This window comes from Cydia strobilella, chromosome 26 (genome assembly GCF_947568885.1).
Source record: "Cydia strobilella chromosome 26, ilCydStro3.1, whole genome shotgun sequence".
Lineage (NCBI taxonomy): Eukaryota > Metazoa > Arthropoda > Insecta > Lepidoptera > Tortricidae > Cydia > Cydia strobilella.
This window is the reverse complement of record NC_086066.1, coordinates 1,555,301-1,571,851: the sequence shown is the minus strand read 5'-3', so window position 1 is coordinate 1,571,851 and position 16,551 is coordinate 1,555,301. Positions and strand designations below refer to the sequence as shown.

The following is a 16,551-nucleotide window of genomic DNA, read 5'->3' as shown; positions in this document are numbered from 1 at the left end:
AAAAGGCGGCTAATTGAAAAAATGTAGGCGCGAAGGATAAAAAAAAAATTTCGCGCCTCTTTCAACTGACAAGATTTGCTTGACCAACAATTTATATTCTCCTTGTGCCAGGCGCCGGCAACCGTTGAGTTATTTTGATATTGACCCTATATTCTCATTTAACGACCCTTGCTCGGGTCCGACCGCGAGCTTGGTGCACCACACCTATAGGTGAGAGCGAGAAAGAGATATTTCTTTCTCGCTCTCACTTATGGGTGTGGCGTTGGTACGGCGCACCTAGTTCGCGGTGCTTTGCGGTAGTCTGTTACGTTTTAATCATCGATTCATCGCTTATCGGGCCCCGTTTGCAAGTGCCCTACGACCATGTGGATTTAATAAGCCCTCAACTCAAATTAAAAAATGGAGATTAAATTGTGTACTTGTAGACTCTAGATCAGATTGACGCCATTTTTTTTACGTCACGTTGGTCACGTGACGTTAATTTGATCATCTCGTCTGGACAAACCTTAAAGAAACGCTTCGACCGTGCGAAACGTAATAGGTATTTGAACGCACGCACGCCATTTCTTTTACTAAATGCCAAATTTGACAATGACATTTAAATACATGCTTAAATCAAATAAATACTCATCTCATTTTGTTTAGAAATTTCTCACTTTAGCATAGCTTTTGGAGCTATGAATTGTCTTTGAATATATTTTGTTTGGATTTGAAACAATATCTTATTTCGTATTTGTACAAAGATGCTCCCGGTCTTTACTTAACGTTTACATTAAGACTATATCGAAAAGTATCAGTAGTAGTTACGTATACATAGTTGACGATGGAGTCGTCAACGTTACAGGGCTCAGAGAGTATTTGCGTGAAGGCTGAGCCCTGTGAGGATGATTGTATTACGGATGAGCCTGCGTTCGAAGAAGTGTCTGTTAAAGTTGAGCGTTTGCTGGATGATGTTTGTGTAACAGACGACTCCAGGTGCGATCGTGTGTCTATAAAACCTGAGCCAGCGTGCCCAGATGTGTGTGTCAAGGACGAGTCGCTCGGCGTGAGCGCGGCGGCGGAGCTGTACACCGACCACGTGGTGAAGGATGAGCTCGTTATCGGCCCCGTGATAGTAGAGCGGCGCGTGCGCCACGCAACAACAGGTCAGTTGCGGGTTCTAACTCTAACCATGAATAAAATAAAATTAAACTGTTTCAATCATTAGGGCTTGGGAAATATAGTTGGCTTGAAAACCATTTATTTAGCAAAAAAGTTTGGAAGAAGAAAGGAAATACATTTATTTAACATCACAATTTATTTATCATATCAATGTTGTTCACATCTGAGAGTTGTTTCAGCTTCCAACCTGGTTTTAGAAGTGAATCAGTCATGTGAGATTGTCCCAGGGAGACCCCTTCTGAGGGACTGTTGTGTGAGACTGGAGCGCCTTGTTGTGGACACGCTGCTCACCGGCACTCAGAGCACAGACCGGGACAGCGCCAGACAAGTTCATAAAGCTGGAAGTGGAAACATTGGAGGTGAGAGTTCTGTGTAGATTTGACCTAGAGCTTTTTCTAGCACAAACAATGCTTAAAAGTCGCGGAGTGTAAGGGTCCTCAGGTGCTGCTCAATAGGGAAATATTCATTCATATTTTATCTGTATACTATAATTAGGTAAAATTGTTGCTGTTGTTGCCTAATTGTGTATGAAAAAGTGACCTGGTTTTAGGGTTCCATAGTCAACTAGGAACCCTTATTAATTTATTGGTTCCAAAAATTACACAGCATTACAGTAGGTACTAATGCACTGCGAAATTTAGGACAGAAAGTACACATACAAACAAGGTACAGCATACAATCTGGAACTAGGTATGACAATGCTTTTTTTTTAAAGTTATATATCAGTACACAAATTCAAAGAAACGAGGTATATACATAAATTAAAACAATATACAATCATCATCTTCCTCGCGTTGTCCCGTTTTTGCCACGGCTCATGGGAGCCTGGGGTCCGCTTGGCAACTAATCCCGAGAATTGGCGTAGGCACAAGTTTTTACGAAAGCGACTGCCATCTGACCTTCCAACCCAGAGGGGAAACTAGGCCTTGTTGGGATTAGTCGGGTTTCCTCACGATGTTTTCCTTCACTCCGAGATTGTTAGTGATAGAAAGCTGCAATGGCATAGATATATAGATCGATCAAATATCAATCCGACAATGTAAACAATATAAATAAGTTAATCAATATCTATCCATTACTGTTGTATAAGTGTAAAATTATTAACTATACATAAATATATTGGCTGAACACATACGCTAATCCACACACACACACACACACACACACACACACACACACACACACACACACACACACACACACACACACACACACACACACACACACACACACACACACACACACACACACACACACACATACATATGTCCCTCATCACAAGCACAGTATTTAAGTAAGTAATTTAATTAGGCTAGAACATTAATTAATACCATAAATACCTAAACTATAAGTTAAAATTATAAGTAGTTTATAAATAACATCATCATCATGTATACCAATAATATTTCCTAAATAAAAAGACTGTTATATTTATAGAAGAGCGGGGCATCCTGATACAGGTACATTCACCTAAAAGGAAGTCCCAACCACTGATGGCAATTTGTAGACTAAGCTTACAAGGAAATAAAACAATTTTCATTTCATTTTCATTTTCAAAGTGGGGATGTAATTTTTTTTTCGCTTCAACCCTATAGTGTTGGATAATAATAATAAAATAAAATAGCCTTTATTTGCAGAACAAGGAATAGTTGCACATTATCTCTATTATCTCCCATCTTTTGTATTCCTTGCCTGCTTGCCCTTCGGCAAATGCCTCCTCCAACCTTCTCCACTTTCTCCGGTCCGTTGCCACTCTGCTCTAGGTACGGCCAACTACCTGCGCGATGTCGTCGCCCCATCTCATTATAGGTTTCTTCGCCTTTCTTTTACCTTCTCTTGGTTACCATTGGGTGACTCGCTTGCTCCATTTGTCAGTGCCTCGGATGATATGGCCAGCCCACTTCCATTTGAGTCTTCTAATTTTTGTGGCAATGTCTTGGACTTTTTCCTATTTCTAATTAGGGTGTTTCGTAGCCGGTCAGGCTTACGTACTCCTAACACGCTCTTTCCATGGCGCGCTGGCAGCAATAGCATGCTAGATGGGATGTAGTAGCTTTTGTCAGGGCCCAGGTTTGGCTACCATACATTAGGACAGGAAGAACACATGTGTTGAATAGTTTACCCTTTGTCTTAGAGTGGAGTTGTTTATCTTTGAAGACTTCTTTCAGGGACCAGTACCTTTTCCACCCATTCACTATTCTTCTCTCTATTTCTTTCTCTATTGTTTCATCAGGTGATATAATCCAATTTTTTAATTTTCTAAAATAGTTATGTTGGCTGTATGAGTAATACCGTTGACTATTGGCAGTTTTAGAACGAAAAAGTAAAAAATTCAAAAGTAAGAGGCAATACTTTAATGAAAATGAAAATGAAAATATTTTATTACATTAATAAAAAGTGACATTACAAGGTAGTAGGTTGGGACTTCCAATTAAGTATATTATACCTATTATAGCTGACTGAATGACGCCATCTTGCCGAGCAAATTGGCTCGGGTGAGGCAAACGTGCTGAGGCAAAAGTTACACGAGCACGCGGCCGCGCGAGGCCGGGCGTTTGCCGCGCGAGGAAATTTCCTCGCGCGGCTGCTCGCTATGTGTGGACCCGGCTAATGAAACAGAATGGGAGCGAGGACCGAGGAGTGACAATGACAGCAAAGCGATCCAAGTGATCCGACTCATCCGACCGAACTAAAACTAAACGTCGACTCTCTCTGTGTACTACTGTACTAAAAGACCGAACTAGTACAGTTGTGTTGTGAGATTGTACTAGTTGGGTGCGATCTTTTCAGTGAACGAGCGTGCACAACTCTAGTTGCGATAGATGCGTCTCTTGACGAACACCTGTACCTGCTATGTGATATGCAATAAATGATTTCAATTTCAAAAAAAAAAAAATGACTTCAATTTCTCTTTCTTCAAAGTGACACAGCGACATAAAAACCTTATGCTTATGCATGGCACTATTTTCTCTTTCTTCTTATAGGAATCGCAATAAGACTATCTTTTTCTATCAAAGAGTGTCAGGCCCTTGGCTATAACAAACCCAGTAACGTCAGTGTTGTGTCACTCTCGATGAGCACAAACATGTGCCTAGAGTTAAAAATTCTTTCGCCTATTTAAATCGAGAGGAAAATGAGGATTAAATTTGTATGGAGAAGCGGCCGACCCTTTTCCTCTTAATGTCGAATATCTATGAGAATATCATGTTTCTAATGAAATTACTATTTTCTCTTCAAATCGGTGCAAAGTAAGCTTTGACGACTGGTCTGGTCTAGTGGGTAGTGACCCTGCCTGTGAAGCCGATGGTCCTGGGTTCGAATCCCGGTAAGGGCATTTATTTGTGCGATGAGCACAGATATTTGTTCCTGGGTCTTGGGACTCTTGGGTGTTTTCTATGTAATAATTCATTTCATCCAATTCCGAAATGTGCATAAATCTTGACCTGTAATTTATATTACCAATAAAGTATGAGTATGAGTGTTTATGTATTTGTATATTATATAGGGTGGCTAAAAAATAAGTGCATTCCCAATGCCAGGAAGGTTTTGGGATTATACTGAGCAAAAGTTGCTTCTTGAGCTTACTGTGGGACTTGGTCAATCTGTGTAAGAATGTCCTATAATATTTATTTATATAAAACATTCTTGTTGCAGGGCAAACTTCACAGAGGAAACCGAGCGGCAACACCAAAAGTCACCAATGTGCCCACTGTGAATATACAACAGCTGTGAAGTCATGGTTAATAAGCCACTTGAGGAAACATACCAATGAGAAGCCATACAGATGTGGCCAGTGTAACTATGCTAGCAACCACAAATGTGCCGTGCGAGTCCATGTAAGGACACACACAGGGGAAAAGCCTTACAAATGTGGTCAGTGTAGTTTCGCTATTACCCATAAATCTAATTTGCAAAAACATGTAAGGACACACACAGGAGAAAAGCCTTACAAATGTAGTCAGTGTAGTTTCGCTGGTGCCCACAAATCTAGTTTGCAAGAACATGTAAGGAAACACAATGGAGAAAAGCCTTACAAATGTGGACAGTGTAGTTACGCTGGTGCCAAAAAATCTAATTTGCAAGAACATGTAAGGACACACAAAGGGGAAAAGCCTTACAAATGTGGTCAGTGTAACTATGCTAGCAACAACAAAGGTAGCATGCGAGTCCATGTAAGGACACACACAGGGGAAAAGCCTTACAAATGTGGTCAGTGTAGTTTCGCTAGTACCCATAAATCTAATTTGCAAAAACATGTAAGGACACACACAGGGGAAAAGCCTTACAAATGTGGTCAGTGTAGTTACGCTAGTGCCCGAAAATATTATTTGCAAGTTCATGTATGGAAACACACTGGGGATAAGCCTTACAAATGTGGTCAGTGTAGTTTCGCTAGCGCCTATAAATCTCATTTGCAAGAACATGTAAGGACACACACAGGGGAAAAGCCTTACAAATGTGGTCAGTGTAGTTACGCTAGTGCCGAAAAATATAATTTGCAAGAACATGTAAGGACACACACAGGGAAAAAGCCTTACAAATGTGGTCAGTGTAGTTACGCTAGTGCCCAAAAATCTCATTTGCAAGAACATGTAAGGACACACACAGGGGATAAGCCTTACAAATGTGGTCAGTGTAGTTACGCTAGTGCCCAAAATTTTCATTTGCAAGAACATGTAAGGACACACACAGGGGAAAAGCCTTACAAATGTGGTCAGTGTAGTTACGCTAGTGCCAAAAAATATAATTTGCAAGAACATGTAAGGACACACACAGGGGAAAAGCCTTATGAATGTGGCCTGTGTAGTTACGCTAGTGACCAAAGATCTGGTTTGCAAGAACATGTAAGGAGGACACACTGGAGAGAAGCGTTACAAATGTGAGCAGTGTAGGTTTTGGTAATTTTTGCAAAATCCATAAAAGCAAACATACTAATAATAATGAGACACTTTAGAAGTGTGACCTTAAGAATAGGGTATTTGACTACTAGTCAAATCAGTTTCTTTTTTTGAATTGTTAAAATGATATTGCCACTATGGAAATTATATAAAACACTTGCATGTGACGTCACAATCAAATTACCTACTATTTATAGTTTTATACGGGATTTAAAATAGAAATTGTGTATAAAAATAACTGCTGTCTACGTTTCTCTATTAATCTTCTGGTGCTTTATTTCATGCAAGGTGTAGAATAATTTATTTTAAATACAGTCAAATACCGTATTGTTAAACAGATCTTTAACTACATTTTAAAGGTACAATACTCTTTATAGCGACGCCTAGCACGACGAAGGTCCGGTATCGGTACAAGGATGGAAGAATGGCCGGCCTTAGTAGCAATGTACTATTAAATTGATTGATGACAAAACTTCAATTCCTAGCTATGTAACGAACTAGGATAACTGTATTAGCTATAGTTCGTTTTTTACCATTAGAAAAAAGGTAAACAATCTTGACATGTTTTTTTTAAAGATTGATCAATCAATCAATCAATCAATCAAAATGTTTATTTCAGGCAAAAACCCATAGATAAAAATTACAAATTAAACTTAAAAATACATAAAATAAATTGAAGTTACATTTAATTACACTACAATTACATTAAAACCAACAACTGTTCGCTAACAAAGCACAACGTTTGCTTAGATATATTTTTTGTTGAACAGAATTAATGAATGTAGTTAATCAAATCATAAAATAATAAAATATTTTGTAATCAACAAACGCTCAAAAAAGGGTTTTCGTATTTCACAACTTTTGAAGAATACACTTTAAATATAAATATTCCTAGTTTTTGGTTATTTTTATTGTGTAATTTTTCTTTTTAGGTAGGTGCAACAGATATTCAGTTTATAGACGCTTTAAAAAGATTAGTTTATATTACTTATGAACGCACAAGAATGCAAAAGTTCGTATATGGTTTATAATTGTAGCATATTTGCTGTGACTTATTTTTCAAAAGTGATTTTTAATAAAAAGACACATCAAGATCGCTTACCTTCTTTCTAATTTTTGTTCAATAACCACGATCAACAGCACAAAACTAATCTATAAATGTGTAATCCGCAAATTTTTTGTTACATTTTTGTAAAGATATTCGAGTTTAAATACGTAAAATTTAAGCATATGCACTTTTTTATTGATCTAATGTATAAACCGAAATAAATGTCATTATATGAAGGCAAAAATGACCAAGCCCTCCAGTGTACAGAGCTGGAATCGAACCAGCGTCCTATGTTAACGCGACAGATGCCTGAACCACTCGACCACCCGGTTACGGTGGCATGGGTCGAAATTTCCAAGTATGACAATTTCCCGAAGGCTTGTGGCGCTTTCTGGCCATCCCTAAGGTAGAACAGTATGGTTCGACCTTCGACCTCCTAACCGAATTAACTCAGGTGATTACGGATATAATTTCATAAAATGTTCTTTTTTTCATAGAGTATTAATGGCAGCGCCATCGCTTTTCGCTAGCCCGTAATAACTTGAGTTGATTCGGTACAGCGCGGGAATGCTGCCTGCGTCATGGGCACCTTGCAGGGTACATTTTAGCTTTATACTAGTTCTATTTTATTTTATAAGTAGATATAATTCTTTTAAAATAGATTTCGTTTGTATATTTTTTTGTTTAAGGAAAATAAATCTATTAAGAGCAGTATTATATTTAACAGATGCCTTATGTTATAACGAGGAAAAAATCATTCATAAAGCTAATTGTGCCGCGAGCGACACAGATGTAAAGCCTGACCAGAAGTAAATGATCATTGTCAAGAGGGCGCTGTTATTCTCGGATCATGTATAGGGTGACAGTTCAGCATATTATGAAAAAATTAGTTCCAGTGAAATTCCGCAACATGGCGCGTGATCATATATTACTGCGAGCATGGTAATAACGGCCAATATTGCAATGCCGTGCAAAAGGTTTAACATGTAGAATTTTATACTTAATAGCCAACAAAAACTTTGATTGATTGGTCAATAAAAAATAATTGGTAATTAAAATATAATTGCGGAAAAAGGTGTATTCAATTCAATTTATTTATTAAATAAAGATAACAATTATCTTAATTTTTGTTAGTATATTCTTAAAAATAATGTTAGTACTTAAAAGTTAAATTAGATTTTACATTTAAAATTATTTCATTAATTACAGGACAACACACATGATCAGCAATCATCTTTAGGATGCTGTTTGGGCTGTCCCTCGTTCTGCTCAACAGAGACGCTGCATTTTTGCGCAAGATTGCTGCAAACCCATCGGTGCGTGACTCCGCGAACATGGTGCTTACGCTGCAGAATTTGGGCAGGCCAATCAGCATCCTAAAAGCATTGTTGTACTGCACCCTAATAGCATTGTCTGACTTTTAGGTATATCGGACCCACAGGCTGCCAGTGTAAAAAGACGAGCAGTATGTCTTGTTGAATATTGCAATGCCGTGCAAGATGTACATGTAGCATTTTATAATAGCCAACAAAAACTTTGATTGATTGGTCAATAAAAATAATTGGTAATTAAAATATAATTGCGGAAAAAGGTGTATTTGTAAGATAACTTGATGAGTGTCAATCATATGGAGGGTCATTCTACTTTTTACTGCAGGTATTTTTGTCCCCAGAAGAAAGTATGTGATTTTTATATTTGTAAATTATGTAATTTCTTTAATTTTAATGCTGCACTAACGATACTTTGTGACCAAAGTAAAAAATATGGTATCTATTTTTATATTTTTTTTTAAGGTAACAAAGATGTCTTTATGAGTGAAAGAGCAGGGACGTTAACAAAGTGGTATATTTGCCTACTCCAAGCTATAAATACTAAAAATAAAAAAGCCACGGGTCAAATATTAAGGCATATTCTGTGCATATCGGTTTTTAGTAGCTAGTGTAAGTTAAAACATATGACGAATATTAAAATTTCAAGATTGAAATCATAAAAACATGCAGTAAAAAATAGAATGACAATGGAACGTTTTTCGAAGCCAAAATTGCACTGAGAGCTTTGACGACTTGTATATATGTATATAACGTCGCTATGCCCATGTATTTGTGAATGGTTAACTGTACAATAAATAACTCAGTGAAAATTTAGACTTTTATTCCTATTAATACCATTCTTCCCACTTACTTATTCGTTTCTTCTTCCATTGCCATGTACAGTTGTACACCATGCTGTCCTTGCTAATATCAAAGAGAATTTGAAAACGAGGCGTGTTGTCAAAGTAAATTTTGTAGCCACAGTAAATTTACTGCCATCTTTCATCACATGATTTAAGACTTAGAACGCCATTTGACTTAGATACTTATTCTTTCACTGATATTATTATGTGTTAAATTTGTTAAATATCAAAGGCTGTCGCCATCTAAACGAGTATAGGCCAAAGGTATGGCGCCATCGCTCGAATAGATGCCACCAAAAGTACCTTCACAAGCCGCCTCTATACTAAATTGTCTTTGTTAATATTATTAATACGAAAGTAGGAGTACTTTCTCTATCTGCCTGTCTGTTACCTCTTCATGCTTAAGCCGCTAAATCGATCAAGATGAAACTTGGAGGTCCGGGCAAGGATATCGGATAGTTTTTGTGAGTCATTTTGATCATTCCACGCAGACGAAGCTACGAGCAGAAGCAGGTAGGTATATGATAAAATAGCAACAATTACACGACCGGCCATCGGCGATGTAAAAGATAAAAGGGCGATAATGAGTTCTAACTGTGGCAATAACAACGTTAATTCCGTACACGGCGGGAAGAAGTTAATAAGTGGCGGGAAGAAATTTGAACCTTATGTAATTTGAATTTAAGTTTAAATTTCTTCAATAAAACATCTCGAGTTATCAACCTCTTCCCGCCGTGTACCGAATTATGGTATGTATGTACAATAGGGGTTATTACTGCAATGTTCTGCTACCAGAGTGCAGCACTAGCCCGTTTAGTAAACCATAGAGTAACTTATACATACTGTGCCCTTAACAGTTCTTTGACAAGTTTTCAGAGATAATAAAATATGACAGAGGACCTACCGGGAAACGTAAATCCGAAATATCGCTATCTGCCTTTTTATGCAAGAGTGACAGAGATGTTAGATAGAGAAATTTCGATTTTCTTATTTCGCGATAGACCCTCGTCGCTCAGATCTCATCAGATTGTGGTAGGGGCGCCCCCTACGCAGAGTTTCGCGTAATATTCTCTATTGTACTTACATCATAAGGGCCCTCCACACTCATGCGCGAATCGCGGCTTTGCGCTGCGTAGTCTGGAGCGCCCTATTGCGCGCTATACACACATGCGTTGATAGGTTGGTATTACATCTTTACGGTCGCCAAGCACTAGTTGTAGGAAAGCCGTTTGGCCATATTATACTACTCTTTGCGTTTGGCCTACCTACAAAAAGTTCCCGGCTAAAACGTAGTGGTTATAGTTGGTCAAACCAAATAACTACATAAGAACAAAAATAACTATACTCATCCTTTTCTTTTGGGTGCTAGGTGCTAGTACTAGTGTAAGACAAAGATAGTATGATTCTCTCTGTCTATGTTCGAAATGAGACAGTCCTTTGACAAACTATAGTTGGTCAAGCAAATCTTGTCAGTAGAAAAAGGCGGCTAATTGAAAAAATGTAGGCGCGAAGGGATAAAAAAAAAATTTCGCGCCTCTTTCAACTGACAAGATTTGCTTGACCAACAATTTATATTCTCCTTGTGCCAGGCGCCGGCAACCGTTGAGTTATTTTGATATTGACCCTATATTCTCATTTAACGACCCTTGCTCGGGTCCGACCGCGAGCTTGGTGCACCACACCTATAGGTGAGAGCGAGAAAGAGATATTTCTTTCTCGCTCTCACTTATGGGTGTGGCGTTGGTACGGCGCACCTAGTTCGCGGTGCTTTGCGGTAGTCTGTTACGTTTTAATCATCGATTCATCGCTTATCGGGCCCCGTTTGCAAGTGCCCTACGACCATGTGGATTTAATAAGCCCTCAACTCAAATTAAAAAATGGAGATTAAATTGTGTACTTGTAGACTCTAGATCAGATTGACGCCATTTTTTTTACGTCACGTTGGTCACGTGACGTTAATTTGATCATCTCGTCTGGACAAACCTTAAAGAAACGCTTCGACCGTGCGAAACGTAATAGGTATTTGAACGCACGCACGCCATTTCTTTTACTAAATGCCAAATTTGACAATGACATTTAAATACATGCTTAAATCAAATAAATACTCATCTCATTTTGTTTAGAAATTTCTCACTTTAGCATAGCTTTTGGAGCTATGAATTGTCTTTGAATATATTTTGTTTGGATTTGAAACAATATCTTATTTCGTATTTGTACAAAGATGCTCCCGGTCTTTACTTAACGTTTACATTAAGACTATATCGAAAAGTATCAGTAGTAGTTACGTATACATAGTTGACGATGGAGTCGTCAACGTTACAGGGCTCAGAGAGTATTTGCGTGAAGGCTGAGCCCTGTGAGGATGATTGTATTACGGATGAGCCTGCGTTCGAAGAAGTGTCTGTTAAAGTTGAGCGTTTGCTGGATGATGTTTGTGTAACAGACGACTCCAGGTGCGATCGTGTGTCTATAAAACCTGAGCCAGCGTGCCCAGATGTGTGTGTCAAGGACGAGTCGCTCGGCGTGAGCGCGGCGGCGGAGCTGTACACCGACCACGTGGTGAAGGATGAGCTCGTTATCGGCCCCGTGATAGTAGAGCGGCGCGTGCGCCACGCAACAACAGGTCAGTTGCGGGTTCTAACTCTAACCATGAATAAAATAAAATTAAACTGTTTCAATCATTAGGGCTTGGGAAATATAGTTGGCTTGAAAACCATTTATTTAGCAAAAAAGTTTGGAAGAAGAAAGGAAATACATTTATTTAACATCACAATTTATTTATCATATCAATGTTGTTCACATCTGAGAGTTGTTTCAGCTTCCAACCTGGTTTTAGAAGTGAATCAGTCATGTGAGATTGTCCCAGGGAGACCCCTTCTGAGGGACTGTTGTGTGAGACTGGAGCGCCTTGTTGTGGACACGCTGCTCACCGGCACTCAGAGCACAGACCGGGACAGCGCCAGACAAGTTCATAAAGCTGGAAGTGGAAACATTGGAGGTGAGAGTTCTGTGTAGATTTGACCTAGAGCTTTTTCTAGCACAAACAATGCTTAAAAGTCGCGGAGTGTAAGGGTCCTCAGGTGCTGCTCAATAGGGAAATATTCATTCATATTTTATCTGTATACTATAATTAGGTAAAATTGTTGCTGTTGTTGCCTAATTGTGTATGAAAAAGTGACCTGGTTTTAGGGTTCCATAGTCAACTAGGAACCCTTATTAATTTATTGGTTCCAAAAATTACACAGCATTACAGTAGGTACTAATGCACTGCGAAATTTAGGACAGAAAGTACACATACAAACAAGGTACAGCATACAATCTGGAACTAGGTATGACAATGCTTTTTTTTTAAAGTTATATATCAGTACACAAATTCAAAGAAACGAGGTATATACATAAATTAAAACAATATACAATCATCATCTTCCTCGCGTTGTCCCGTTTTTGCCACGGCTCATGGGAGCCTGGGGTCCGCTTGGCAACTAATCCCGAGAATTGGCGTAGGCACAAGTTTTTACGAAAGCGACTGCCATCTGACCTTCCAACCCAGAGGGGAAACTAGGCCTTGTTGGGATTAGTCGGGTTTCCTCACGATGTTTTCCTTCACTCCGAGATTGTTAGTGATAGAAAGCTGCAATGGCATAGATATATAGATCGATCAAATATCAATCCGACAATGTAAACAATATAAATAAGTTAATCAATATCTATCCATTACTGTTGTATAAGTGTAAAATTATTAACTATACATAAATATATTGGCTGAACACATACGCTAATCCACACACACACACACACATACACACACACACACACACACACACACACACACACACACACACACACACACACACACACACACACACACACACACACACACACACACACACACACATACATATGTCCCTCATCACAAGCACAGTATTTAAGTAAGTAATTTAATTAGGCTAGAACATTAATTAATACCATAAATACCTAAACTATAAGTTAAAATTATAAGTAGTTTATAAATAACATCATCATCATGTATACCAATAATATTTCCTAAATAAAAAGACTGTTATATTTATAGAAGAGCGGGGCATCCTGATACAGGTACATTCACCTAAAAGGAAGTCCCAACCACTGATGGCAATTTGTAGACTAAGCTTACAAGGAAATAAAACAATTTTCATTTCATTTTCATTTTCAAAGTGGGGATGTAATTTTTTTTTCGCTTCAACCCTATAGTGTTGGATAATAATAATAAAATAAAATAGCCTTTATTTGCAGAACAAGGAATAGTTGCACATTATCTCTATTATCTCCCATCTTTTGTATTCCTTGCCTGCTTGCCCTTCGGCAAATGCCTCCTCCAACCTTCTCCACTTTCTCCGGTCCGTTGCCACTCTGCTCTAGGTACGGCCAACTACCTGCGCGATGTCGTCGCCCCATCTCATTATAGGTTTCTTCGCCTTTCTTTTACCTTCTCTTGGTTACCATTGGGTGACTCGCTTGCTCCATTTGTCAGTGCCTCGGATGATATGGCCAGCCCACTTCCATTTGAGTCTTCTAATTTTTGTGGCAATGTCTTGGACTTTTTCCTATTTCTAATTAGGGTGTTTCGTAGCCGGTCAGGCTTACGTACTCCTAACACGCTCTTTCCATGGCGCGCTGGCAGCAATAGCATGCTAGATGGGATGTAGTAGCTTTTGTCAGGGCCCAGGTTTGGCTACCATACATTAGGACAGGAAGAACACATGTGTTGAATAGTTTACCCTTTGTCTTAGAGTGGAGTTGTTTATCTTTGAAGACTTCTTTCAGGGACCAGTACCTTTTCCACCCATTCACTATTCTTCTCTCTATTTCTTTCTCTATTGTTTCATCAGGTGATATAATCCAATTTTTTAATTTTCTAAAATAGTTATGTTGGCTGTATGAGTAATACCGTTGACTATTGGCAGTTTTAGAACGAAAAAGTAAAAAATTCAAAAGTAAGAGGCAATACTTTAATGAAAATGAAAATGAAAATATTTTATTACATTAATAAAAAGTGACATTACAAGGTAGTAGGTTGGGACTTCCAATTAAGTATATTATACCTATTATAGCTGACTGAATGACGCCATCTTGCCGAGCAAATTGGCTCGGGTGAGGCAAACGTGCTGAGGCAAAAGTTACACGAGCACGCGGCCGCGCGAGGCCGGGCGTTTGCCGCGCGAGGAAATTTCCTCGCGCGGCTGCTCGCTATGTGTGGACCCGGCTAATGAAACAGAATGGGAGCGAGGACCGAGGAGTGACAATGACAGCAAAGCGATCCAAGTGATCCGACTCATCCGACCGAACTAAAACTAAACGTCGACTCTCTCTGTGTACTACTGTACTAAAAGACCGAACTAGTACAGTTGTGTTGTGAGATTGTACTAGTTGGGTGCGATCTTTTCAGTGAACGAGCGTGCACAACTCTAGTTGCGATAGATGCGTCTCTTGACGAACACCTGTACCTGCTATGTGATATGCAATAAATGATTTCAATTTCAAAAAAAAAAAATGATTTCAATTTCTCTTTCTTCAAAGTGACACAGCGACATAAAAACCTTATGCTTATGCATGGCACTATTTTCTCTTTCTTCTTATAGGAATCGCAATAAGACTATCTTTTTCTATCAAAGAGTGTCAGGCCCTTGGCTATAACAAACCCAGTAACGTCAGTGTTGTGTCACTCTCGATGAGCACAAACATGTGCCTAGAGTTAAAAATTCTTTCGCCTATTTAAATCGAGAGGAAAATGAGGATTAAATTTGTATGGAGAAGCGGCCGACCCTTTTCCTCTTAATGTCGAATATCTATGAGAATATCATGTTTCTAATGAAATTACTATTTTCTCTTCAAATCGGTGCAAAGTAAGCTTTGACGACTGGTCTGGTCTAGTGGGTAGTGACCCTGCCTGTGAAGCCGATGGTCCTGGGTTCGAATCCCGGTAAGGGCATTTATTTGTGCGATGAGCACAGATATTTGTTCCTGGGTCTTGGGACTCTTGGGTGTTTTCTATGTAATAATTCATTTCATCCAATTCCGAAATGTGCATAAATCTTGACCTGTAATTTATATTACCAATAAAGTATGAGTATGAGTGTTTATGTATTTGTATATTATATAGGGTGGCTAAAAAATAAGTGCATTCCCAATGCCAGGAAGGTTTTGGGATTATACTGAGCAAAAGTTGCTTCTTGAGCTTACTGTGGGACTTGGTCAATCTGTGTAAGAATGTCCTATAATATTTATTTATATAAAACATTCTTGTTGCAGGGCAAACTTCACAGAGGAAACCGAGCGGCAACACCAAAAGTCACCAATGTGCCCACTGTGAATATACAACAGCTGTGAAGTCATGGTTAATAGGCCACTTGAGGAAACATACCAATGAGAAGCCATACAGATGTGGCCAGTGTAACTATGCTAGCAACCACAAATGTGCCGTGCGAGTCCATGTAAGGACACACACAGGGGAAAAGCCTTACAAATGTGGTCAGTGTAGTTTCGCTATTACCCATAAATCTAATTTGCAAAAACATGTAAGGACACACACAGGAGAAAAGCCTTACAAATGTAGTCAGTGTAGTTTCGCTGGTGCCCACAAATCTAGTTTGCAAGAACATGTAAGGAAACACAATGGAGAAAAGCCTTACAAATGTGGACAGTGTAGTTACGCTGGTGCCAAAAAATCTAATTTGCAAGAACATGTAAGGACACACAAAGGGGAAAAGCCTTACAAATGTGGTCAGTGTAACTATGCTAGCAACAACAAAGGTAGCATGCGAGTCCATGTAAGGACACACACAGGGGAAAAGCCTTACAAATGTGGTCAGTGTAGTTTCGCTAGTACCCATAAATCTAATTTGCAAAAACATGTAAGGACACACACAGGGGAAAAGCCTTACAAATGTGGTCAGTGTAGTTACGCTAGTGCCCGAAAATATTATTTGCAAGTTCATGTATGGAAACACACTGGGGATAAGCCTTACAAATGTGGTCAGTGTAGTTTCGCTAGCGCCTATAAATCTCATTTGCAAGAACATGTAAGGACACACACAGGGGAAAAGCCTTACAAATGTGGTCAGTGTAGTTACGCTAGTGCCAAAAAATATAATTTGCAAGAACATGTAAGGACACACACAGGGAAAAAGCCTTACAAATGTGGTCAGTGTAGTTACGCTAGTGCCCAAAAATCTCATTTGCAAGAACATGTAAGGACACACACAGGGGATAAGCCTTACAAATGTGGTCAGTGT

The 16,551-nt window shown here is 38.9% G+C and overlaps 1 protein-coding gene across 1 annotated transcript; it reads left to right on the top strand.

The window, feature by feature from the left end:
- Nucleotides 1-4,988: 4,988 nt before the first annotated feature.
- Nucleotides 4,989-16,551, top strand: LOC134753028 (zinc finger protein 845-like; the record flags this gene model as incomplete). Its single annotated transcript, XM_063688788.1, has 3 exons — nt 4,989-5,962; nt 15,699-16,379; nt 16,470-16,551. Coding segments are annotated over 3 exons (1,737 nt in total), but the record flags the coding sequence as incomplete, so codon positions are not given.